Source organism: Macaca mulatta, chromosome 14, assembly GCF_049350105.2.
Source record: "Macaca mulatta isolate MMU2019108-1 chromosome 14, T2T-MMU8v2.0, whole genome shotgun sequence".
In the NCBI taxonomy this organism is placed as follows: Eukaryota; Metazoa; Chordata; class Mammalia; order Primates; family Cercopithecidae; genus Macaca; species Macaca mulatta.
The window spans coordinates 132545741-132570288 of NC_133419.1; the positions used below are offsets into that span (position 1 = coordinate 132545741).

Genomic DNA, 24548 nt, shown 5'->3' on the forward strand with positions numbered 1-24548 from the left:
ATGTTGCCATATGCATACTCTACGACTTATGCACAGCTCACAAGCAGCCAGCGTGGGCCTATTTAAGAATGCTTTCTCTTATATGATAGGAGCCACCTATTTAGAACAATTCAGCTATCCCATTTCCCAGAGATGGGCTCTATGTTTGATATCAACTGTGTGAGGCCTGTACTGCAGCATTACAACAGGCGAAAGTAGGTTTGAGCCCTTCAGAACTTTTCCTATGAAACACATCTTTTAAATTTGCCCATTTTTGGCAAGATAATCAGATTCTCTTTTCTGCCAGCCATGCTACCTGCATCCAAAGGAAATGTCAAGGAACTATGTGTAATATATATGTATGTATATTACATATATAGAGAGAGATAGATATAAAATATATTTATATCCTTTTATTTTTAGTTCTGAAACCAGAGACATTTTTTAAGCTCTCAGCAGTTCTTACCTGGGCTATGCAGCTATACCTGCTTTTTGAAAAGAAACAATCATGAGAAATTATATTTCTTATCAATCGCATCCTGTTTTAAGTGAAGAGAGTAGAGTATTCTAGTTAAAGGATCTGTGGTGAATCCTTTGTAAGATTTATTATTATTAAGTTCCTCCTGGCAAAGAAGAGGTCTGATTATTATTTCATTTCTGAGTTGAGATGTTCTGGTATCATCATGTGTATTAAAATGTGCTAAAACCTAATTAGGGTTTCATTAAGAATAAAGGTCATGATAGCTACCATTTCCTGAGAGCTTCCTATATGCTAAGTACTTTACCCATATTTAGTCATTTAATGCTCACAATAATACTATAAGGTAACCTTATGCTACCCATTTTACGGAAGAGGAATCTGAAGTGCAGAGAACTGAACTGTCAGCTAGTACAGTCTGTAGGGCTCGAGTGCAGAAATGCTAGAGCTCATCACTGCCCGACAGTGCAGCCATGGGCAGTGGTGCTCACAGCTGCTACCAACTCTTCAACCACTGCTCCAGCCTAGTATCAGGCCCGCAGAAGCTATCCTATGTAGATCATTCGACGTGAATGTCACATTGTGGAAACACTTTTAAACACGGATAGTTTCACCCTGTTGCAGCGGATATTGCTGTGTGGGTTATGTGGGTAGCTCACATGTCCCCAGTCTTGTCTAGCTTAGCAGCACAGGATTGCATTAATTCCATATTACTGTGCCTCTCAGCACCCATCTGCCTGCCTGGGACGCTCACTTTACCTCAGAACTGGCTCTGGTATTTCTTGGAGTCCCTGTTACATGCTTAAATACAAGTCTTCTTGTGCCACCCCCTTTGTCAGTCCCTCACATGGCCTCTGCTGCCAATTGGAGTGGGGCTGTTTTTAAGCCATATCGGTCTGTGCACTCCAGCTCCCAGGACTGCACTGAGTCCTCAGGGGACCTGGTGTGAAAGAGGCCTTCCCCAGTTCATCAGCAGGCCTTGACACCGGAACTCACAGAGGCACCATACACCTCTGTTCTCACACTGCTATAAGGACATACCCGAGACTGGCTAATTTATAAAGAAAAGAGATTTAATTGACTCCCAGTTCCTCAGGGCTGGGGAGGCCTCAGGAAACTTACCATCAGGGCAGAAGGGGAAACCAACACTGCCTTCTTCACATGGCGGCAGGAAGAAGAATGAGTGTCCCACGAGGTGGGAAGCTCCTTATAAAACCATCAGATCTTGTGAGAACTGACTCACTGTCATGGGAACGGGATGGGGGAAACCCCCCCCCCGTGATTCAGTTATCTCCACCTGGTCCCTCCCATGACATGTGGGGATTATGGTAACTACAATTCAAGATGAGATTTGGGTAGGGCCACAGTCAAACCTCTAAAGTCTTTCATGAAAAGAGCTTCTTTCCTTTCTGGCCAAGCTCACTTTCTTCATCAGACCTCAAAATCAGTTCCTGAGGCTTGCGCGTGTTGGTATTGAGGAATAGGACTCTCACCTCTGTCTGTCTTATGTCCCAGCATCTGCGCAAAACCATGCCTTCATGCAATCAAAACAGAAAACCTTGAATGCTCACCAGCCATCATAATGGCACTAGGGGAACACAGCTGTCCTTGAGGCCAGCTTGGGTTTAACAGGAACACCTGATGCAACCTGAGATGGTGCAGGACTGGAACGTCACTGCTAGTCACGGGATAGGGGCTAAATTTTAAAAACGATTCCTTCCAACTCTCCAATTCTCGGATTCTATGTTCTGTATCTTTTTCAATTTCTGATGTCCAATGATTTTGTCTCAGCTGGTATATATGCCATGAAAATATTAAGCAAGGAGGCAGCTGTGCCCTCCTCTCCACTAGCTACAGCTGTACTCCTGACAAGCTTATTCTTGGGTATGATAAAAATGATCACTGTGGGTATTATTATTTTCAGTTATAAAGATTTTTAATGCTCAATCTATGAAGTCACAAATGTGAGATTTTCTTTTCCAAAGGGATGTTTTGCACACAAGACAGTCTCCGTCCTTTGATTAGTTGCAAATGCTGAGGTCAGCACTTTGGACAACACCAAAGCCCTGTGGGGATATGGGGGCAGGTGTGATCACATATCCAGCTTGCTTCATTTCCCTGCTTTGGTTGTCATATTCCACTTAATGAAATAGCTGTATTTCAAAAAAATTGGCTGTAAAACAAATTCCTGTTAGGTAAATCATACTTCTTCATTGATCTACACTTTTAAATTAAGGATGCCTTCTCCTGAAGAAATTATTGGCCCCAAAACTAAATATAAGTTATACTAAACACTCGATAAATCTTTTTAAAATCACATATTTAAAGAAAATCTTTTATGTTAGAACACTAATAGTGATGATATTTCCTAAAGTCAGGAAATACAATTCCTAAAGTCAGGAAAGAACAATGACTGTAAATGGTGTTGTTTTGGGAATGAAGCCACAGAAGGGTTAGGTGAGCAACAAGGGGTCTCTGACTTTTTTTCATTGAATTCGACCTGTTGTTCTGGGTCTGTCAGCGAGAAGTTAGTCAATAAGAAGTTGACAAATTTTAAAGTTGTGTAAACTGGTTTCCTAGCTGCCTTGAGAGCCAGAGATATCCAAGACCTGGTTCCTGCTGTCAAAGGCCTTCAATCGCATTGGAAAAATAAGCTCCCTGTGTGCGGCACAAGACAGCTGCTCAGAAACTTCATTACAGTTGCAGGAGCAGTGGATTGGACATCAGGAGACCTGGTGTGCTCTGTCACTGACCAGATATATGCCCACAGACTCCTCTAAGCTTCAGTTTCCCACAAGAAAAATACGAGGCTTGAGTGAAATCACTAGTTCCCAAACTGGCCTATGCATGAGAATTTCCTAGGAAGATTATGAAAACACCTCATCCCAGGAGATTCTGGTTTAGTGGGTATGAGTGGGACCTAAAATTCTATATTTTAAGCAACTACTCTAGTGAAATCTACTGCAGACAGACTATGTACTAGCAGAGCAACTATGGAATTATATAACCATTAATGTCCCTTTAAGCTCTTTAATTATCTTATGATTTTAAAGACTAGATGAACGGAATGTGCAACAATAGTGCAGAACAGCCAGAGGCACCAAGAGTTAGGAGACAAAAGGGAATGTATTAGTGTCCCATGGCTACTGTGACAAGGCACAAAAAACTGGGTGGTTTAGAACAAGAAAACTCTGCAGTGCTGGAGGCTAGAAGTCAAAATCAAGTGATTGGTTGGTCCATGCTCTCTCTGACAGTGACAGGGGAGAACCTTCCCTCACCTCTCCTGGCTTCTGGTATGCACTGGCAATGCCTGGCATTCCTTGGCTCATAGAAGCATCACTCCAATCACACGGTCATCTTCACCCTGTGTGTCTTCACTCTGCCCTTTCTTTGTGCGTGTCTGCCTGAATCCCTTTTTATAAGGACACCAGTCATATTAGATTAGGGCCTACGGTAATAACTCATTTTAACTTAATTACCTTCGTAAAGACCTATTTCCAAATATAGTCACACTCTGAGGTACTGATGGTAGGACCTCGGCATATCTTTTTTGGGAGGATGTAATTGAACCCATAATAGGGTATTTGCAAGGAAGAGTTAACATTTGAAAGAAAGGTGGTATTTGCTTAGATAGACCATGAGAGCACAGCTTTCTAGGTGACAAAAAAAAAAAATCTGTGAAGAACAAATCATCATGTTGGTCCAGGATGAGAACTAGCATGGCCCGGCAGGAGAGCTGCAGCAGTGGCAGTGGTGGCGTGGTATACCAGTTGTTTAGACTAAGTTCTACAGAGGGTTTGTCCTGGGCCTCTCAGGGTCCCCACTGCACTCCACATGTTGTCTTTCACAGCAACCCTAGAAGTAGGTAACATTATTCTGATTGTGCAGATGAAGACGCTGGGGTACAGGGGAGTTAGGAGACCTACCCCATCGTGAAACTAGAGGGTAGCGAATTGGCTTTTTCTGATCCCAAACTTTTGCCTCTTAGGATGATGATCAGTTGCCTTCTTCATAGCACTCATGCAAGATAAACTTGAGTGAATAGATCAGGGTTACTTTATGGAGGGCTTTGATAATAAGGCAGTAGAGTTTGTGTTTGATATGACAGAAAAATAAGGAGCCATTTCTAGTGTCTGAAGAAGTGGACCATGATGAAGGGGATATTTCAGGAAGAGGAGTGTGTGATTTCCACCCGAGGATGCATTTTCTTTACAGAAAGAAAAAGCAGACTTATAATGAGAAGCTGTTGACCATGAAGAGTTTCTTTTCACAGGGTTTTATCAAGTGGTTTGCCTCTTCCCCACTGATGTCTCTTAACCAAGAATATCCTTTAGTACTTTAAAAACTATGCTTGCTTGATTTCTTTTTACCCAATATGCTTTGTAAGTTCCTCACACTAGTGATAAAGCACTGATCACTTCATAGCCACAGCACAAATGCTTTTAAACAAGAATTTTCCTTGACTTATTAACTCTAGAAACTCAGATTTCAGTTTAGTGTTTTGGGGGGGTTTGTTTGTTTGAGGCATCTCCTTTAAGAACCTGATTTCGGGTGGTTCAAAATGTATTTTGTTATGTATAAACTGACCAACTTTCTCTCTGGTTTTGCCATATATGCCTCTAGTAGAGAAAAAGGGTGAGGAGAGAAGTGAGCATAATGACAATGAAAGCTTACATTTATTAAGCATATTACTATGTACAAGTCACTTTTTACATGCCTTACCCAACTTAATCAAAAAGTGTACATGTAATAACTGGTGAGCAATGAAGTCATTGTGGTTTCTCCGTGATTGCACATTTGGTCCAGGGAACATAGGAAGGTAGGATTAAGCCTCACTGTTCTTGCAGGATGACTTGAGGAAAAATCTCCTTCCTCTGGAATTAGAAATTTGGATCAGTAGAGACCATATGCCATCCCCAAAACTTGAGCCATCCAATGTCCTTTCCTACACAAGATCACCTGACATAAATATACAAAACTACACATAAATTAATGTGGCACCCATGTCCCCATAGAAAACTGATGAGTTCTCGATTTTGACTGCCTTAATATTTGTGTACCTGCATTTCAGTCCAGGTCTGTCATGCCCCAAGCAGGCCTTTCCATTTGGGTGTCCATATGACAAGTTGGCCCCTACAAATCTAGCTGTGGCCACAAAAGAGCACATTTGAATTATGGAAGTGAAACAGATGCATGAACTTTAGCTGGAGAGCACAAGAGATCCAGAGAACTTGTGTCTTTTTGTCTGTTTCCCTGCTTTGGTGATGTAATACACAGCTTCCCAGGAGACCTGAGGTCCTACCAGTCACTGCTTCGACCCTGCAGCTCAATCCAGAAACAGCTGTCCAGAGCTAATTTATTTCCTAATGCTGCGGCACTGTTAATTTATAAATTACACTGGTAATTCGAGCTATTATTAATTTCAGATGGTGTAGGGCAAGCCTAATTAAAATATGACACCAATTGCCACACATATGTACCAAGGACTACCATTTAAAATTAATGGGAATATTAAGTGTGACACTGGTCTCCGAGATGCTTGGCACAGTAATTATAGCATTCTGGCAGGGAAAGCTCTGACAAATGTAAGCCCATGGTTGGTAGCAAATAAACAAGGACAACACAAGAGGAATTACAGATTTTCTCAATTCTTCTACCCATCCTCAAATCAAGGTTAGTACCTTTCCCCTAAAGATGCTTATCAAACAATATTATTAAAGGCTACTGAGACCATTAGAAGTGTCTTACTGGTAGCAACTATGAGTCTATTTGGGTTAATGTTGTTTGTCGTCTTCATATCCTGGTCTTTTTGGCCATGTTTTCTACTCATGAACAGGTTCCTTCTTTGTCTTATGAATTTAATATCTCTTTCTTGTTTGTTGTAATGGACATAGGCTGTTCTTTTCCTCTTCTCTATGTATCAGAGGCAAGAAACCTTCTGTACATACATAGTGTAGTTTGCATATGGCATGAAGATGTATGAAGTGCGGCCCCAGGTGGGCCTACTGCTGGGCAGTGGCACAGACTTATCACGGCCAAAGAGTGCTGATCGAATGGAACAAGGCAGTGGCCCTTCTTCACAAGACCATGGTCTTGCTGTTGTTGCTGTTGTTACTGTTATTGTGGTTATCTTGACAAAACAGTGACTTCCACACTGTCATGGAACACATACAATCATCCCTTACATACCACACACATCATCCCTTGTTGTATTGGTTTTTTACAGCTACTGTTTTTGTGCTCTGGGCCAGCAGAAACATGTGGCATTACAGAAGGGTTTTATGACCTGGAGAGAAATGTTCCTTTGTTCCCTTTCTTGGACCACTCATGTTAATACAGTTCTATACCCCTTGAAGCTGTACCTCCAGCCAGATTATAGGATTAATAGCTAAATCAACAGGTGGGCAGCACACGGGAGTTTCAGAGTGCTTTCGTATGTGTCTGTGTGTGAGTGTGTACATATATAGGCATGTTCGTGTGTTAGTCTAAATAGCCCTGTGACCCTGTGAGGTATTAGGATTGTATGTATATTACATTTGGGAACATACTTCTCAATTGCTAGGGACAGTCTTAACTTATGCCTGTTGTCTGGTAATAATCATTAATTACTAGCACCTCTTTTCCTTTTAAAGGTATCCAGGTTTAGGATGCTGTCATTGTAATTACCCTCATTTAAGAGAAAAGGGAGGATAACTTGGGATGTAAGCTCTAACTTTTGTTTTTCATTGTCTTTTGGCAAAGAAGCTAAGGCTCGGGTGCCTCTGGGAGAGAACTTTGAAATCTCCTCTTGCCTTAAATATCTTGGTCTTTCAATAACTGAGTGTTCATGGCCAGACGTCAGGCACAGAGTCTAGTGTGTGAAGGGTTGTTATTATTACTCATACTTTTTCACTAAAGACAATAAGTCCTGCGATGATGAGGGGACTGAGTGGATTTGCAGCCGTGTCACCTGATGAATTTCTGACATGCTTACAGTTAGGCATCAAGCGCGGAGTCCCATTGCTGATCTTTCTTTAGGATCTTGTACCTAGGAGCTCTAGCAGATCAAAGTTGAGCACGTTGATTTCTGCCTATCCAATTAATTATCTGAGTCAAAAAACAGAAAGTTAAATTTATTATGTTAGTGTTTCTGCTGCCTTTGTGGTGTGTGTGTGTGTGTGTGTGTGTGTGTGTGTGTGTGTGTAGCTGCTGGTGTGGCATTTTTAATTAATTTATGCTCAAGGATGTAGTCATAAACTTTATATTCAAGGCTCAGTCTAAGTGATACCTTGAGATCAGAAAGAGTTAAGGTGCCTAACTTAGATCCCAGAGCACAACTGCTTGGTAAGATACAGGCAGTGTAAATGTCAAAATTATTAATCACTTATCGGGACCAGTAATTCTCCAGGCACTGTGCTTAGTTCACTTAGGAACACAAACAATTCAGCTGTTCCACTGGGGAGCCAAGGAAAAGTTGGTGGTGCGGAGGTGTAGAAGAGATGGAGGAGGGATAATCCTCAAAATTCCTCAAAATCTGAACTTACAAGTGGCGAATTATCTGCAGACATAACCATTTTATACTTTGTTTTCTAAGTTAATATATTTGGTCTTTTTTTCCTTGTATTTCACCAACGTTACTGGTTTTTCCACAGCTGTTGGCTTTGTGAGTGAAGACGAATACCTGGAAATTCAGGGCATCACCCGGGAGCAGTCAGGGGACTACGAGTGCAGCGCCTCCAATGACGTGGCCGCGCCCGTGGTACGGAGAGTAAAGGTCACGGTGAACTGTAAGTGTTCTCACCACCACCCACCCTGCACGTGCATGAGGCTGGTCTGTTGTCACAGCCACCACCCAGAGCCCATTGGCACACCCAGCTACTGACTTAGGGAGGGAAGAATGCAGCACCACCTTCCATATTCTGCTTTCAGGAGCAACCATTTCTGACTCTAGTTTTTGACACCTCAAGGTGTCATGGTGTCACATTAAAAGAAAAAGTAGCTGAAAGTAACTGAATGTAATGCCAAACTTGACTTGCATGGCTGGGAGATCATTAAATGGCATTCAACTCATAATTTTTTAAACAAGTCTTCAAATCCAAAATTTTCCCATAATTTACTCACACAATACAGTTATGCTGGTGCCTCTCACTGTCTAGACCAGACATCTCCATAATGGGACAAGAAACCATGTGCTAGAGTGTATGAAGGAAGTTTAGAACTTCCCTTTGTGGTTCATCTATTGTATCTCATTATTTTACACTTACAGATGTGCATGGTATACGTACAAATAGCTATGATATAGATCTTAGAGGATGTAACAATAAATTTGCTTGTTACTAACAAAGATACAGAATCCAAGAAGTTTGAAATGCCCTGTGTGGACCCCTCATTTCCTTTCTCAGCCTTCCAGATTCTCTCTGACATCAATCCTACTTGAATTTCCTACCTCCTTTCACTCTTTTCCCTCTGGGTTCCTCATTATGTACCTTGACTTAGCTCCCTACAACATTCTGGAAGTTTTCTCTGCTGTGCACATTCCAGGAAGACTTAGGAAGAAATAGAACTCAATAACTAAATCGGGAAATGAGATGACTTTTCCCTTCAAAACTTGGGTGGGGTGGAGTTAAAAGAAGGAGACTGTAGCTAGGAGAATATCCAATCTTTAAGATTTAGGTTTCTGTTACAATGTGAACACAGTCAATATAAAGCAGTTTAAGAAGCAAGGCAATAGGTATAAAAATGCTGTCATTTTAAAAATTATATCACAGTTTTTACAAAGGGACTTAAGAGGATTTGCAGTTTATAAAGATGAACTTAAAACATAAAGAAACAGAAGCAAAGAAAAAATATGCTTAGGAAAGTGAGTGAAAGCTAGGAAAACCCCAGCACATGAAATATTACCACAAGATCGTTCGGTGCAGGTGCAGAATTTGGCTTAGCCTTGCTAAAGCAAAGAGAGAAACCTCACCTGCTTTAAAATTCATGTTGTCCATAAGATAAAAGCAAATTAGTTGCTTGGGAGAAACACTGCCTTCCCTGGTATTGAGACCCTAGAGAAAATTCTCTTCAGGATCTCCACAAATAGAGCACTTTGAGAGAGAGTCAGCAACATCATGTACAATATTTCTGCATTAAATAGAATAGCCAGTTTATTGTGGCTGTTTTTCATAATGCCCTGTAATAGAAACTGTTAGAATGTGAAGGGTAGTTTGGGAAAGACTTCAGATGAATGCAGACCAAGTGCATACATAGGCCTAGTGTGGTCACCTGCTCTGACTTGATTCAGGGATCTGTTTTAGAATACCAAGAATGACTCATCTGTATATCCTTCAGGCAATTCTCCTTGAATGTTATTTCTCGCAACTGAGCTTTTGATGGGAATTGAATAGTTCGAGGTTATATACTTTTGGCAAGAACCTGGTGTGCAGAAATTCTAGAAGGCTGATTAAAGGAGCTGACTGTCAACCCTTGGAGTGTAGGGTTGATGGGCTGGCATCATCCTATGAAAGTTAAAAAGTTTAAACAGAAAAAATGCTTGAGTACATGGTCATTTCAACTCTGTACAGAGGAGAACAAAAGCAACACATGAAAGAAAGACCCAGCTTTTTCTTAGAGCAGCATCAAAAATATTTTTAATCTCTGGTACAATTTGTGTAGCAATTTTACTGTCTAAGTAAGCAGAGCCAGGACAGAGAATGAGAAACAAAATCAACAAAGGAAGCAGCCTTCTTCATTTTAAAATGCATTTTAAAATGCTGTAGGTCAGGTGCAGTGCCCTGTAATCCCAGCACTTTTGGAGGCCGAGGCAAGCAGATCACCTGAAGTCAGGAGTTGGAGACCAGCCTGGCCAATACCGTGAAACCCCGTCTCTACTAAAAATACAAAAATTAGCCAGGCATGGTGCCGTGCACCTGTAATCCCAACTACTTGGGAAGCTGATGCAGGAGAATCGCTTGAACCCGGGAGATGGAAACTGCAGTGAGCCAAGATCATGCCACTTGCATTCCAGCCTGGGCTACAAGTGCGAGACTCCATCTCAAAAAACAAAACAAAACAAAACAAAAGGCTGTGAGACATCTTCTTTCTGCAGATCCACCATACATTTCAGAAGCCAAGGGTACGGGTGTCCCCGTGGGACAAAAGGGGACACTGCAGTGTGAAGCCTCAGCAGTCCCCTCAGCAGAATTCCAGTGGTACAAGGATGACAAAAGGTAAAGCTTCCTTCTTTCCTATCCCACCCCCACCCCCATCTCCAGAAGAAACTTTTCCAGGGTCCTGATTCCAGATGGTTGCAAATGAACTCTGTAAAATCCTCTTCTGAACTTCTCCTCGCTATAGGGGGCAAATGTGCAAAGAAGTCTTTTCTTAACATTAATGGATTTCAGCTACGTTTTTAATGTCATCATGCAGAATTATCACCGGCCAACCAACAGATCTGAAAGGTAACTGTTTTTAGGAAAGCAAAATCGCAAAGGAAAGGCCACCAGGAGCATTGTAAGGCCTGTGAATTTTTTATAGGCCAAGAACATAATGTGTTCTGCCTGAAGCTATTTTTACCACATTCTCAGGCTTGCGTGAAGGAGTTAGGAAGGCTCACGGGGCCCTGGGAGTGGCTAATAAGTTAGCTGCAGCTAGCAGGTCTCCCCGCCTGTTCCAGACACTATCAGTAGCGTTGTATAAGAGTCCATGACCCAATTTAGCCCTCCCTTTGTGCCCAAGTTGTTCTTTTACTGTAGGAGAAAAGAGAAGGGACTATTCCCTTCCTTCCCATTGTCACGGCCGTCGTGGGGATATTTGTTGTGAGTCACTGAAGATGATCATTTTGAGGTGTTATCAAATGGCATATCAGTGCAGGGATCAGTAGCTCAGTACATCCAGGCACCATGGCAATTGCTGTTATCAAAGAGCCATTTTAAGGCGGATGAACAATGGAAAATGGGCAAGAGCTGCCTGTGTTCAGAACATTTTCATTTAAAAAGAGGTGGTGGTATAGGGATGCAAGAGAGTCCTGAGGTATATGTGGGGTGGAGTAAGAGCAAGGAGTGAGGGAGGCTGGGAAGCTGAGAAGGAAAAACAATGAAGAGGGCATTCTGAGAAGGGGAGCAGCATGAGAAACCGCAGGCCAGGAGCGAGTGAACGGCTGCCCACACCGTGTGCACATCTTCGGCCGGCCTTGGCTTTCTTTCCTTATGAGGTCGGTCAGACACCAAAAGGTCTTTCTAGTCTCTAGATCGAAAATTGAATTTTGGTTAGAACCATGTCAGTCAGTTGTAAGATTCACTGTGTCTTATCATAATCCTCCCAAATGAAAAGCATTGTTTTGTTTTTTCAAAAAAAGAAAAAATTTAAGGACACATTCTGGCAGCTTCTAGTGAGGTGTATTATATTCATCTAGCCCATTTTACAGATGAAAGAACTAAGACACAAAGAGGAAAAACAAACTCACAAAGAAAAACAAGAAATAAGCTAGCTTTCCCCTTCTTCCAAGAAAGAAGAATCAAGCAGAATGGAGTGTGTTTTTCTGATAAATATGGTAACCTTACTCAGAAATTCTCTTTCACTTATCCATTCCCTCTCTGACCTTCTTATTGTACTAAGAAGTAAACTGAGGCATAAAAATTAATTATTGAACCAAACCAAACCAAAAACCTATTGAGCTATGGGGTCAGTTTCCAAATCTTCAGTTGTCTAGGTCTTAGTGAAAAGTCATCAGCAGCGCCCTATTATTCCAATTCTTTATTGGAGAAAAACAGAAAAAAAAATATTTAGGGGAAAGCAAAATCTTGGAGGAAAGTAAAGCAAAAGTGGCCAGTGGCGAGTAAAAGGATGAGAGCGCTCTCCTCTGTGCAGCATCTGTGGTCACAGTAGAGACAGCTCTCCCTGCCACCATTTACCCAGGAGGAGAGAGTGGCCTGGCAGGGCCAGGGATGGTCTTCAGAGGCCCCTGGCTCAGGCAGCTTTGTTTCTGCCTTTCAGTTCTTCTGATGGCCTTTCCTTTTCTCCCCTTTCCATTTAGTTTAGTCAGTTTTCCCTTTGCTGCACATGTATGCATTTATTTCCAGTGTGCTGGCATGAGACAGGGCTGTCTCTCCTCCTGGCACCCAGCTCAGCTGCAGCATCCCTGCCTCTGAGGTCCTGATCACAGCCCATTGGGTCTGCCAGGCAGGTCTCCCAAGGCATATTGTGTCTGCCCTGGGGGAAGGCCAGCTCTAGCCCATCTCCCATTTTCAGTGAGATGAGCAGACTTCCAAGGCAGATTAAAGGAAACTGTGTAGTGAGGACAGGCAGTTTTCTCAAGAGTTAGGTGAGAAGTCTTTTGGCCACATGCTAGAATGACTCAGCCGCATGCTATTGTGTGTGTTATCCGACAAAGGAAGAGGAAATGCTATACCTACAGAAGGCCACCCATCCAACAGGGGCATTGGCCAATGAAAAGCCCACAGCTTTCGTAAGAAACTGAGGCCTGGGAGCAGTGCGGGGTGGAGGGGATGTGTACCCGCACTGAGAAGGAAAGTGTGTCCTCCCAGGAGCTGCAAAGCCTGCAAAGTGCTGCTGGCCCCCTGTGCTGTTTTTAGCTAAAGACATTTCAGAGCTGTCAAGCAGGAACCTACTTCCAGTTAAGTCTCTCCCAACTGCAGAGCTGAAATCTCATTCACAGTTTGGTTGTGATGGGAAAGCTTCCTCCCCATGGTGGAGGAATGGTGTCAAAATGGCCAGTGGGATCAATCAGCCTGACTTGCTCACAGAATCCTCCTGGTGAGTGGCATGGACAGCACCCCCTAGAGGATCAATGTGTACATAACAAGCTGGAAATGTAAAAGTGGCCTCTGGCTGCGCAGCCGGATGCCTCATTCCATTTGGACAGTGCTAGCATTTTAATGAAGCTGTGGACTCAGGCCAGTTCATTGCCCCTAGCTTTTGGAGAGGAAGGCTCCCAGAGGAACATCTACATAATGAAAAGCAAGGCAAGTCTGTCCAACCTATCTTCTGACTTCCCTGGAGGCAGATGTTGGGTGAGAACTCCAGCCAGAACCTGCCTGTCTTTTCTGGTCAAGGTCACTGTAAGTTGCAGGAGTGGAGAACATGATTCTGTAACCCCACAGAGACAGGTCTTCAGAAAAAGCAGCTGCCCTCTATGCCAAAACATGCTGCGACCCAGGGATGGGCAAGAGTCATCTATGTCTAACTCCATAGAAATACATTATACTGATACCATTGTGTGGTCCGCAAAGCATTTCCTCATCATTGTCTCAGTGCTTTCCTTTCTCTTTCTGCCTTGAGTACTGGTTTTTTCAGTAGCATCCATTTGCCCCACAGCATGTCCCCTGAATCTGTTCCAGTATGCTCCCACTATGACATTGTCTGCTTGCTATAAGTTGTGCTCCAGCCCGGCCCTAAACAGGAAACTTAGCTTTGTGTCCATATTCCCTGAGATCCTTCATCAAGAAGGGATTTTTGCCTCAAGAGTATTCATCTTTCCCATAGCACAGAATCAGCTTCAGGGCAAGGATTACAAATTGTTTCAGGGAAAGTAAAAGGTTGGCTTAAAGTTCATTCTAAGAAATGAACATTTCAGAATCTTGCAAAGGAGGGTAGGTGGTGTCCATGATTGCCATAGGAATTGCTGTTAACAACCTCCTGAGAAGGAGGATACATGCCTACCGACTCCAACAGCAGCTTTCTCCTTACCCTTTTATCTGCCCGGTAATAGAATCCATGGTTCTAATAAGCATACCTCACTTCCCCCAACTAACTCCCTGTGGCATTTCTTTAGTGGCCCCGAGACCAATGCAATCCTCGTGGCTTACTGGGCTGCCATTGTGGAAGTTAGGGAGACTGTCCTGGCTCTAAAGGGACATATTCTTAGGAACCTCTAATCCCTCCAGACTAATCCTCTGTAATAGTCTGGGCAGATCACTCCTCCCAAGCCCTTCAGAGTCCCCTGATGAGAAAATGATGATTTTTCTCCTCTTCATAGCAAAAAAATTAAGTATTATCTATACAATGCCTCTGGTGCTTCAGGAGAAATTAGATTACCAGGTACTTGAAAAACATTCCTCTTTCAAATTCCTCAGGTGGCTCTTCTCTCAGAAGTTTGAGTTTTTCATTGGCATGGTTGTCATCATCGCCATCACCATCATCATCATCAAGTCCACACTTTTGAGCAGCTACTGTGTGAATCGTATTGTTCTGAATGCCACACAGCTGGCGGGGTATTTGCTGTGGCGTTGCTGTCAGGCCACAAAGCAAGGATGAGAGGCTGCAAAGATCAGATGTTCTGGCAGGAGCGCCCCAGGCACATGTGTGAAAATCAAGAAACACGTGTCACCCACTGTGTGTGAACTACTACCACTTTATGGTGTGGTTGAGTGGATCAAATAGTGGTTATAATGATGTCAGAAGCGGGGCAAGGAGAAGATCATGAATCCCTGGGCCTACCTGCTTCCTATGAGGACACATAACCATCTTGTTTTCTTCTTCTTCTTTTTTTTGTCTCTCGTTTCTCTCAGACTGATTGAAGGAAAGAAAGGAGTGAAAGTGGAAAACAGACCTTTCCTCTCAAAACTCATCTTCTTCAATGTCTCTGAACATGACTATGGGAATTACACTTGCGTGGCCTCCAACAAGCTGGGCCACACCAATGCCAGCATCATGCTATTTGGTGAGACTGTGCTCTGAGCTGGGCAAGAAGAGGGGAGAGGGTGCAGAAAGCAAGAGCTGGGTGGGAGGGCCCCTTAAGGCCAGGGTCAGAGGTTAGCAGAGTAGCAGTGGACATGGAGAGGGAAAATAAAAAAAGAGAGAGACACAGAAAGAAATGGAGAGAGAGGAAAAGAGAGGGAGACAGAGAGACAGTGAGAGACAGAGATAGAGAGACACAGGGAGGAGGCAGAGAGAGACAGACAGGAAGAGAAAGAACAAGAGAGACAGAGACAGACAGTGGACATGTATGCAAAGTAGTATATGTATAGTACATGTATAAAAGTAGATCTCAGAAGTGGGAAAAGAAAAACGAAAACGTTTATGTTTCATTCTATAATGGAAAAGATCCTGAGACGGGAGAAAAAGACTTTGGAATGCCAAAAATGACATTTGATTTTTTTTTTTTTTTTTTTTTTTTTTTTTCTCTCTCTCAGTGATGGCTCCTAAACTGACTCTGGGAATCGTAATTGGGTAAAATAGTCAAGAACTCAGAGGGGAACGTTTGCTATTTCAGTCTTTGCTCACTGGCTTAATGTAAAATTTTCCCTTTTCCAAAACTGTTTCCAGTCGCTGGGATGTGAAGGGCCCCGCCTTCGTCACATATCTGGCTACTGTATTGATATCAGAAGCAAGTGAGCGAGCTCCCTTGTAAACTCTGATGCCTGCCCCTGTGAGCAGAGAGCTGTGCAGACGTGAGCCTGCCGTCCTGACGGTGCCACCAGGCAGGGCTCCAGGCCTCTCATGATGAATGCAGATTCTCCCTACAGGCCACAGGATTAAATTCCGGTTGGCTTTTGGGCAAATCCCTTCATACCCCATCAAGTTCTTTGAGCTTGAGATTTTTCAAATCTGTTTCCCCAATCCCTCATGTTAACAAGCGCTCTTGAATGTGATGGGGAAGTAAGGGGAGGCATTTGACAGATAATTTGCGAGAACACAAATTCCTTGTATTCTGAGAACTTTGGGATAATCCCACAACCCAGCCACGTGCTTTCGGTGATAGCGTATGTGGCTTGCTCCGAATCACGAGCCCGCACTGCTTCACCACAGGATCTCTGCTTGCCCATTACATCCGCCCGCATTCCACCCGGCACAAATAGTAAAGCCAGCTTTATCTGAGAGGGCTGGGAAGGAGAAAGCCGCCCTTGATCCCCGAGCCAGTGGCTCGGAATGGGCAGAGCTGTGATTTGAGTGATTGATGTGTCTGGCATCTCTCACACAGGGATGATAAGTGTCCCTTGCATTCGTCAGACCTTTTTGCTTTTTTGGCAGGCATCTGTCTGCATGAACAGAGACCAGGATTAGGGAGGAACAGACCCCTCCTTCCCTTGCCTTGCAAATCTAAGGCTCCCCCTCAGTCTCCCATTAACCCCTCCCAAGTCCTGCTCTCCGCCCACAGCAGTCCTTGTCCTCACAGGAGTAGCCTTCTCCCCCAGTCCTCCACTTTGACCTACTCTCTCCTGACTTGGTTGTATGAAATGGTTCAGCCATTGGCTTTATCACGATTGTCTATTTCCCCAGCTTCTTCCCCTTAAGCCATCTCAGGATGAGAATAGGGAGAAGCAGCAAACAGTTCTCCTAAGAGTTGAATAGATGGCATTTATGACAAGGAAAGCAGTGAAGTGTGGGTCATAAATATGCTCTTTTCAGCAGGCACACGTGTAGCAATTACAATGTCTACTTCCTGTGCCCCCCGCCCTATGGGTCTGTCAGCACCTGCCCTGTGCCTCCTTTGGGACGTTTCTACCATTGCCAGCTCTCTGGAGTCCAGGGTTTTCTAAAAAGGACATGAAAAAGTGATAGTATATATTCAAATATGTTTAGAAAGACTGGGTCACACCAAGATGAGTGGGGTACATGTGGGGATGTCCTTTAATGCCAGAAGTCTCGGAACTTTAACATGCTAAATCTCTAGGGGAGAAAAAGTTTGCAGCACGTTTCAATCAGAAACCAATTTAATTTGTTAGCTTCAGTTGGGAGATCATTCATGAGGAGCCCATCGCTGGAAATGCTGCCTGGGTAACATAGTTCTGTGGAGCTCGCAACCCCCATTCCTGTGTGAGATGAGTATTTGCAGCCAATAGTCCAGACGCTGTTGTGGCTCCTAGGTTCATTAATGAGGCTCACTGTCAATGAGGTCTTTTGACAAATATGAATTTATTAGGGAATTTTCCATGTCAGTTTCCATTAAGAGCCAGCAAGCACACTTGGGGCAGGTTGGAAAGCAGCATGTACTTTTTGTGAATACACAAACTTCTTGATGAAGTTTATTCTCCTGTGGCATTACAGAAAGGCAGCAAAATTATCATCATTTTGCCACCAACTTGTGCATAAACTGCACGCTCTCTCCACATGGCCTAGACATTGAGAAGTGAGGAATTCTGGTGCAAGAGACCATAGTCCGGCAGTCTGGAGCAGGATAGAGTCTTAAGCCAGATAGGAGCAGGTTAGTCCTTCCCATCACAAGCACCTGGTCTCTAAGGTTACAGGGCTTGCAGGGACCTCCGAGAGTTCTGCTCCCGCACTCCTGAATCACGGTGCTCTGGGGAGCTTGATCCTACCATGGTGCCAAGGGCAAAAATTCCTGAACTTGGTGTCCTAAGATAAAATAACAGAGGTGGGGAAGTGGGAAACAAGTCTGTCATCTGGAAAGGAACTGCAGTCCTTTGTTATCCAGTCGCTAGCCTGGCTCAGCATGAGCTAAGAGTGGATCCAACTGCACCAGAAAATGTATGACGTAACCAGCTCCCTGCCTTCCCAGCCATGGCATTCAATATGGAAACATAAAGCATGTCAGCGTTTCTCTTGCCGCACCTTGTCCTACCGCCTTTGGTTTCTGTCTTCCTTGTTTTTATATATTCCCCCAGAAATGTCTGTGAAAGGCAGTATACAAACTATATATGACAAATATATAGCACTGTATATAATATATGTGTTTGTTCTCATTTTTCTCTCCTGTGTGTCCCTCAACCGATTTAGAACTAAATGAGCCTACGAGCTCAACTTTGTTGCAAGGTCAGTATCTTCCTTGCTTTATGTTTTGTCTCCCCTTCCCTCTATCCCAGAGCCCCCCTTCCCCACTCCCCATCCCCTGCTGTGTATTACCTGTGTCTGTAAAGTGTCTTAGAGGATGTGGAAAGCTAGTGAAGGAGGTGATTGGGAACCAGGGAGACTTCAAGCTCTCTTCGCTCTGCTCATCCCTTGCTCACACTCCCTCAGGAGGGCTGGGAGGGGGAAAGAAAGAAAAGTATTGTTAAATTCTCCAAGCCCAGAGATCAGCACAAAGGCAAAGCGTAGAGAGTGAGTCTGGGACCCGTAGGAAGACTAGTTCAACCAACTGAGCAGTTTTTGTGAAAAGGGTCTTATTGATGGTCCCTCAGCAGCAGAATCAGACACCAAGCACACGAGGATTCAGATATTCTGTCAAATGCATCAACTGGCTCACGAGGTTCTCCAAAGGAGGAAGATAGGCATGGCGCTGCATGAGTGGTTGCCAATACACAGCGATTTCTAGTTTAGGGCCTGGCATTTAGTAGTTCTTTGGTCTTGGGCAACTCACTAAGCCCTATTTAGACTCAATTTCCTCTTCTCTACAATACAGTTGATCTGCCTTATCCACCTTACAGAGTTGTTCCAACAGTCAATGGAGAATGCATATTACAAAGGCTTTGAAAACTCTGAGGTGCATGTTGAATCTCCAGACGTAAACTGAAAGACAAGGACGCCCCTCAGTGGAACATCACAGGGTGTCCTTCACTCATTTCTCAGCCCCTTCTCCACAGTCCCTTTACATCCTCTTCCACTTACAGCCCTCCCCTGCAAATATCTCCTGCATCTCTTGCCTGTCTTTGCACATCCCTTCCAATTTTCTCACTAACCTAGAGTGAGTGACTCATTAAGACTATGACTAAGCATCCAAGCAAGCAGTGGAATAAAATGTGTGTCACGTGCACTGCTCTCACCCTAAGGACAGTGCTGACCACAGCAGTAGCCTTTCAGGAAGGCAGCTGTGAAGCCAGGGAGGGGAATGCTTCTCCCACTTTCCACCCCAATCCCCTGACCTCCTCTCCCCACCTCACCCCACACCACCCTGTTCATCTCCTCACATTCTGGCCTTGCAAACTGTCATCAGAGGATGGCTGTAGACTTCGGAGGTGGAGGGGTAGATGAAAAGAAATGCATTACATAGGAAGCGCTTGACAGATGAAAAAAAAAGTACCTTTATCATGGAAAGAGAGAGGGCTGCATTACTCACCTTAGTGATGTACAGCACCACAGCGATGAGCCACGAGCAAGAAAATGAAACAAAGAAATAGAAAGGAAAAGTGTCAATAGACTTACTCAGATTCAACCTATGATTCAACTTGTGTTTGTTGAACCTCCATGTGAGCGTATTCACAGACATAAAACAGAGAGCAGTAGAAAAGTGGGTAACATACAGTACCAGGGAAGTGAGAGAGCCTGGAGCATGGGCATGCATTGCTATGGCTATGCTTTTGGAAGGACTGAGCTAGTTCTGACAACTGAGATCTTCATTGACAGAGGAAATTGGAGCTTTTGAAACTCAGGTAGGGACTTTTAAAAGAGTATTTAACGGAAGGTGTACTCAACTCACAGAGAGAACATCATCCCATATCAAAGTCAACCGCAGGAAAACCAACCAGAAACACAAACGAAAGCAAACAGGTTACTTTGCCTGGTCACTGAGCAGGGGACAAGGAGCAAGAGACATTATTTTTGGCCCCATCTGCTGAGACAAAGCTGGGCTGCTCCCTTCTCTCCTGTGAACTGATGACTCTGAGTGGAAGGCTTTCTTTGCCAACTTGCTACTCTGATTCTTTGGATGTGCTCGACCCCTCATCTCAGCAACCTTCTTGGGTGTAGGAGAATGGGTCAGCGAAGAAGACTGTGGACATCTAAAATGTTCTGACAGTTGGATTAGTACAGTCTTCAGTAGAGCTGCTGGACTCTTGTACAATGAGAAATAATTTAGAGAAGACAGCCCTTGCACCTGGGCTCATTTACTGCACTCATGTGTTCATTCCCCCACCTCGTTTGCTAGTCTTCGATACAATAGAGAGCTATGTATTTTCTCAGGAAATACCCTCCAAGTTATACTCACCTTACCTCGGAAATACCAGGAAAGATTTATATGAATGCGTTGATTTCCACTGACAGAGTACACTTGGCTTTAAGAGAAGTTCAAAGCTATTTTGCTAACCAATATCTGGATGGACTAGAAGTATTTTGATAAGAGAATTTCATTCTTCCTCAGCATTTTCTGCCACCATTGAAGTATTTTTCTGCTTCCCTTTTGCAAACAAAACAGATTGCATGTCACCTCTCCTATTAATATTTGGTGGTGCAGGACTCTCACAGTGATAAATAAGGACTCAAGGATGTTCCACCATCCCTCACTGAACTTCCACACAGGAAAGTGCACTCAGGCCACAGTGCAAACTCAGCAGCTCCGTGGCTGTTCATTTTCCACCCACTGGCCCTTTGTCTTTTATCTTCTAGGCATTAAGTCAGATTTGATGGTATCAGTGGGCTGGGAAAGGTTGGCTGATTAATGTCTGTAAACCTCACAGTGACCATCAAAGCAATTTATTAAAGAATAGGGGACCAAAGTAAACTCTGTATATCAGAAAGAAACTATTGCAGCAGAAGAGATTATTAGTTCTTCCCTGCAGAGGGTTAAAGACAGTTAATTAGGTCAAGTCATCCAGTAGTTAAGCATTTCTATGGTATGTGTGTGTCTAGATAACAGAAAGTACAAAAGAAACAAAAGTCCCTCACCCTCTTGCTAGAAGGTTTGTATATCCATCTTCACATGAAACCAGCTCTCCCCTGCCCATTGGAGCCAGACAACAGCCCTTTGCTTAACTGGACACTCGGATTCAGCCAAATTAGCTTTGCTGGAAAAAATATAACTTTCTGGATTGAGCAAACATTGAATATTGACTTAGAGTTGGGGTGGGAGGGTTCTTTTCACTGTTGTTTTCTTCTTTTTTTTTTTCCTCTTTCCCCCTTCCCCTTTCCTCTCTCCCTTTCTTCCTTCCTGTCTCCCTCCCTTTCTTCCTCCCTCCCTCCCTTCCTTTCTTTCGTCCTTCCTTCCATCATTCTTCTTTCTTTTCAACATATTTTCCTACCCTCCCTGACCTACTGTTAACATACCATTAACAAAGAGATCAGTTAAGTTTCAGTTAAAGCCTTGGTGTGGAAAATGCATGCTTGACACGCTTGAATTTTCAGGGATTGTTTATGTTCCTGAGAGTCAAGATGTTACTCAAAGACTTGAGCTTATGGCCAGCATTAGCTTTGATGGCTCAAGCAAGGCTCCTGTTTCTGGAAGCGGGACACAACACACGCTGGACAGAAGCATGTCAAGCATGGCACAGAGGACACTGCCAGCATGTCGTCTTAGTACCAAAGCAAGGGGGGTGGACTGGAATGAGCATGATGGGTGTAGAGTACATACGAAAATATCCTGGCATTTCCACCTCATTGTGGTGGGGTAGAAGTGGTATCAAAAGGATGCTCTAGTTGATCAGAAGGGTTGAACAGTTGCTACCTGGAAAAGCCCAAGGGTGAGTTCTAGCTAAAGTCTAAGATGAGCGTCAAATTGTTTTTTTACCTATGTGGACACTAAAAAGAGTTGGCCATCTTTCAAGTGGTGTGTGTTGGAGATTCAGATGAAGAGAAAAAAAACCCATCTGGATGCAATAATTAAGCTGAAGTTTTTGGGGGGTCTTTGTTTATAGAAAACCTCTCGTATTTCCAGCAGGAACTTGTGCTTTCAATGCATTCTTCTTTCTGATAATCTCAACTGCCAGGTGGAAGCTCTTCCAGGGTCCTTCCTCCAGCAGTCTGAACCAGCACCCACATCACTCTCTGGATGAGCACCCCCAAACTGCTTGTGGTTTGGGGGTAAAAGTTTTATGACTATTTTATCTCCTGAAGTCTGTCTTCAGTCCATCCTTCCTCCTTCCAGTTATCTTTTTTCTTGCCACAGAGAGGCTCAAAAATCACTGGTACCTAAGACAATTAATGAAAATGGCCCTGCCCCATCCTTAGCTTCTGAACTTGTTTCTGGGGCCCAGCAAGCCCTTCAAGGGACCGTCCTTGTTAAATGCACAGGCAACATGGCATCGTCACCCCTGGCTTTTCCCGACCATCCTGTTGTACATCAGATATTTTCTCAATCACAAAACTTTTGATCGTAGATGAACCCTTTCCCTCTTTGTACCTTCAGAGTGGCTTCTCAGGGTCGCTCATGCCCACTTAAATCAAGAGGGATATCATGTGTCAGGTGATTTTAAAGAATAGATTGAGGGCGTGAATGCACAGGTATGTATTCATCTGACTTTGAGCAAATGTTTTAGTTGCTTTTAGGATGAGTTATATCTAGGTTGTCTTTCTGTATGCGAGGACCTTTGCACAGAGAACATAGACTCCCAAGGTATCACTTTGATGCAAAAAGCTTTAGTGTCATTTTCCATCCTCTCTGTATCCAGGGTGAACAACAAAGAGGGAAGTAAAAGATTAGAGATCATTCCAAATTCAGGCCAAACAAGGCATCTACTATCTACAGAAAAGGTGGAGAGGCTCTGTAGGTTGTTCTGAGAGCTGAAGCTGGTGAAGTGGAGATCTTTCACAGTCTAGGCAGCAGAGAGGGGCCAGGATCCCAGCATTTCTACAGGGAGGTCCTAGCAAGTGCAACTGTAGCAGCACGGGTGTGGGTCATAGCTGCAGGGTGCCCCAGAGAGATGAAGCCCTGTGGAACCAGCTTGGTATTGTCCAACTCTGCAAGAGAAGTCAGATATCAATGGTTTGGGCTCCTCTGGAACATGGAAACTAACTCACTAGTGTTTCTAAATGCATAGCTAAATGCCAGTCAAACTTTTGCATTTCAAATACAGCATGAGCACCTACATTCAAATGGTGTAGTATAAATCCATAGGCAGCAATCAACTTTATACGTAAGGCCTATAGGCTTCAACTAATTAGAGGATAGCCTGATGACCAAAGAAAGAAAGTTGTTCTACAAAGGAGATTTGGTTTGGTGCCTCAGGCTCCAAAGGTGCAGCTGTGTCACCTGCTAAAATCAGGCGGACATCTTGGCTCTGCTTCCGTCTGTGGTCCAACCTGACTGTCATTCACATCCTTCTCCAGCAACCTGCACACCTTTTGTGGCAACTGGCTGCCCAAGTAAACCAGAAAACCAGAGGGGGTCATATAGGAGGGCTGGGCAGTGGTCAGGACAGCAAGGGACACGTGCAAGAGGCCCAGGGACACTGCTGCGCCAGGAGCGCCAGCTTCTTCCTGAAATCATCTGAGGGCAAAGTGAGCACCTCCGTCTGCTTTTGACCTTAACGGTGGCTTGTTTTTAATTTCTTTTAGAAGTGAAAACTACAGCCCTGACCCCTTGGAAAGGTTTGTATATTTTTCAGACAGCTGCTGCGTTGGTGGGTGTGGGGTATGTAAAACTCTTCACGTTCCTCCCAGATGCCTTCTTTCCTGAGCTAACTCCAGGAAGCAGCGCAGAGGGAACCCTCCGCTGACCTTGAGCCACCTCCGTGTCAATTTAGATTAACCCTATCCCCAAGGACATCCAATCCTTCCTGGGTAGATCCCACTTGCAGCAGCCTAACTTCTCTTTGCTGGCGGCACTAATGAGCACCTGTCAGTGCCCAGAATAGCTCCATCTCTGGGCTTCTCTGCACCAGACCTGCCTCTTTCCTCACACACGGATGCTCTAATGCAGCGATCTTCTTAGACCTTGGCCCTGCATGCTGCCCTTGCTTGCACCATTCTTTCTATGTCTCTAACTTGGAGCTGGAAGGGGAGTGGCGGCGGGGAGGGGAAGATGGGAGGAAGGGGGAGGTTCTTGGGTGAGTCACTTGGCTACGAATAAAATGCATCTTATTTGAAGCTTTCATTCCTGCCAGATGTTTCCGATGGATAATTGACACTCATCACAGTTCTCTGGGACCCTAACTGTCCTGGTAATTAGTCTCTTTAGGCCTCCGCAGCTCTCTAATGAGATAGAGGCAATAAAGGCATTCACTGTGGAGTGGAGGCGTGGCTGAATGAAGAATGGAGGCCTCATCTGCATGGCCCATGTCACTAGGCAGATGGGCTGAGCTGTCGCTCTGGCCCACACTGGCTTTGAGAGGGCCTTGATCCCAGGGTGCTGTGTTCCACGCCCGCCTGGACCTAAGGTCTTCATCTCGTGGAATCCTTCCACATAGCATTCATTCAGTGTGGGATGGCCTGCGGGAGGCAGCCCAGCGGCACGCCTGTGTTTCTCACCTTAACCTGTACCCAGGTGGAGCAGGCCATGCAACCACACTCTCTTCTCTTTATTCTCTGAAGATGTGTCTCTGAGATACTGGGAAGATGGTTGCAT

At 44.2% G+C, this 24548-nt stretch overlaps 1 protein-coding gene across 8 annotated transcripts in view; it reads left to right on the forward strand.

Annotated features, from left to right (window-relative positions):
• Positions 1-24548, forward strand: part of NTM (neurotrimin) — a 966287-nt gene that overhangs the window by 931565 nt on the left and 10174 nt on the right. For 3 of the 8 annotated variants that reach the window (XM_077964706.1, XM_077964707.1, XM_077964709.1), the window contains 4 exons: positions 8089-8223; positions 10527-10647; positions 14947-15098; positions 18116-19449. In XM_077964706.1, coding sequence (XP_077820832.1) covers positions 8089-8223; positions 10527-10647; positions 14947-15098; positions 18116-18393 — 686 coding nt within the window. In that variant the 3' untranslated portion in view covers positions 18394-19449. Of the gene's footprint in view, positions 1-8088; positions 8224-10526; positions 10648-14946; positions 15099-18115; positions 19450-23539; positions 23573-24548 lie in introns of those variants that run through there. The other 5 variants (XR_013404437.1, XM_015116137.3, XM_015116142.3 and 2 more) reach the window with 3 other exon arrangements.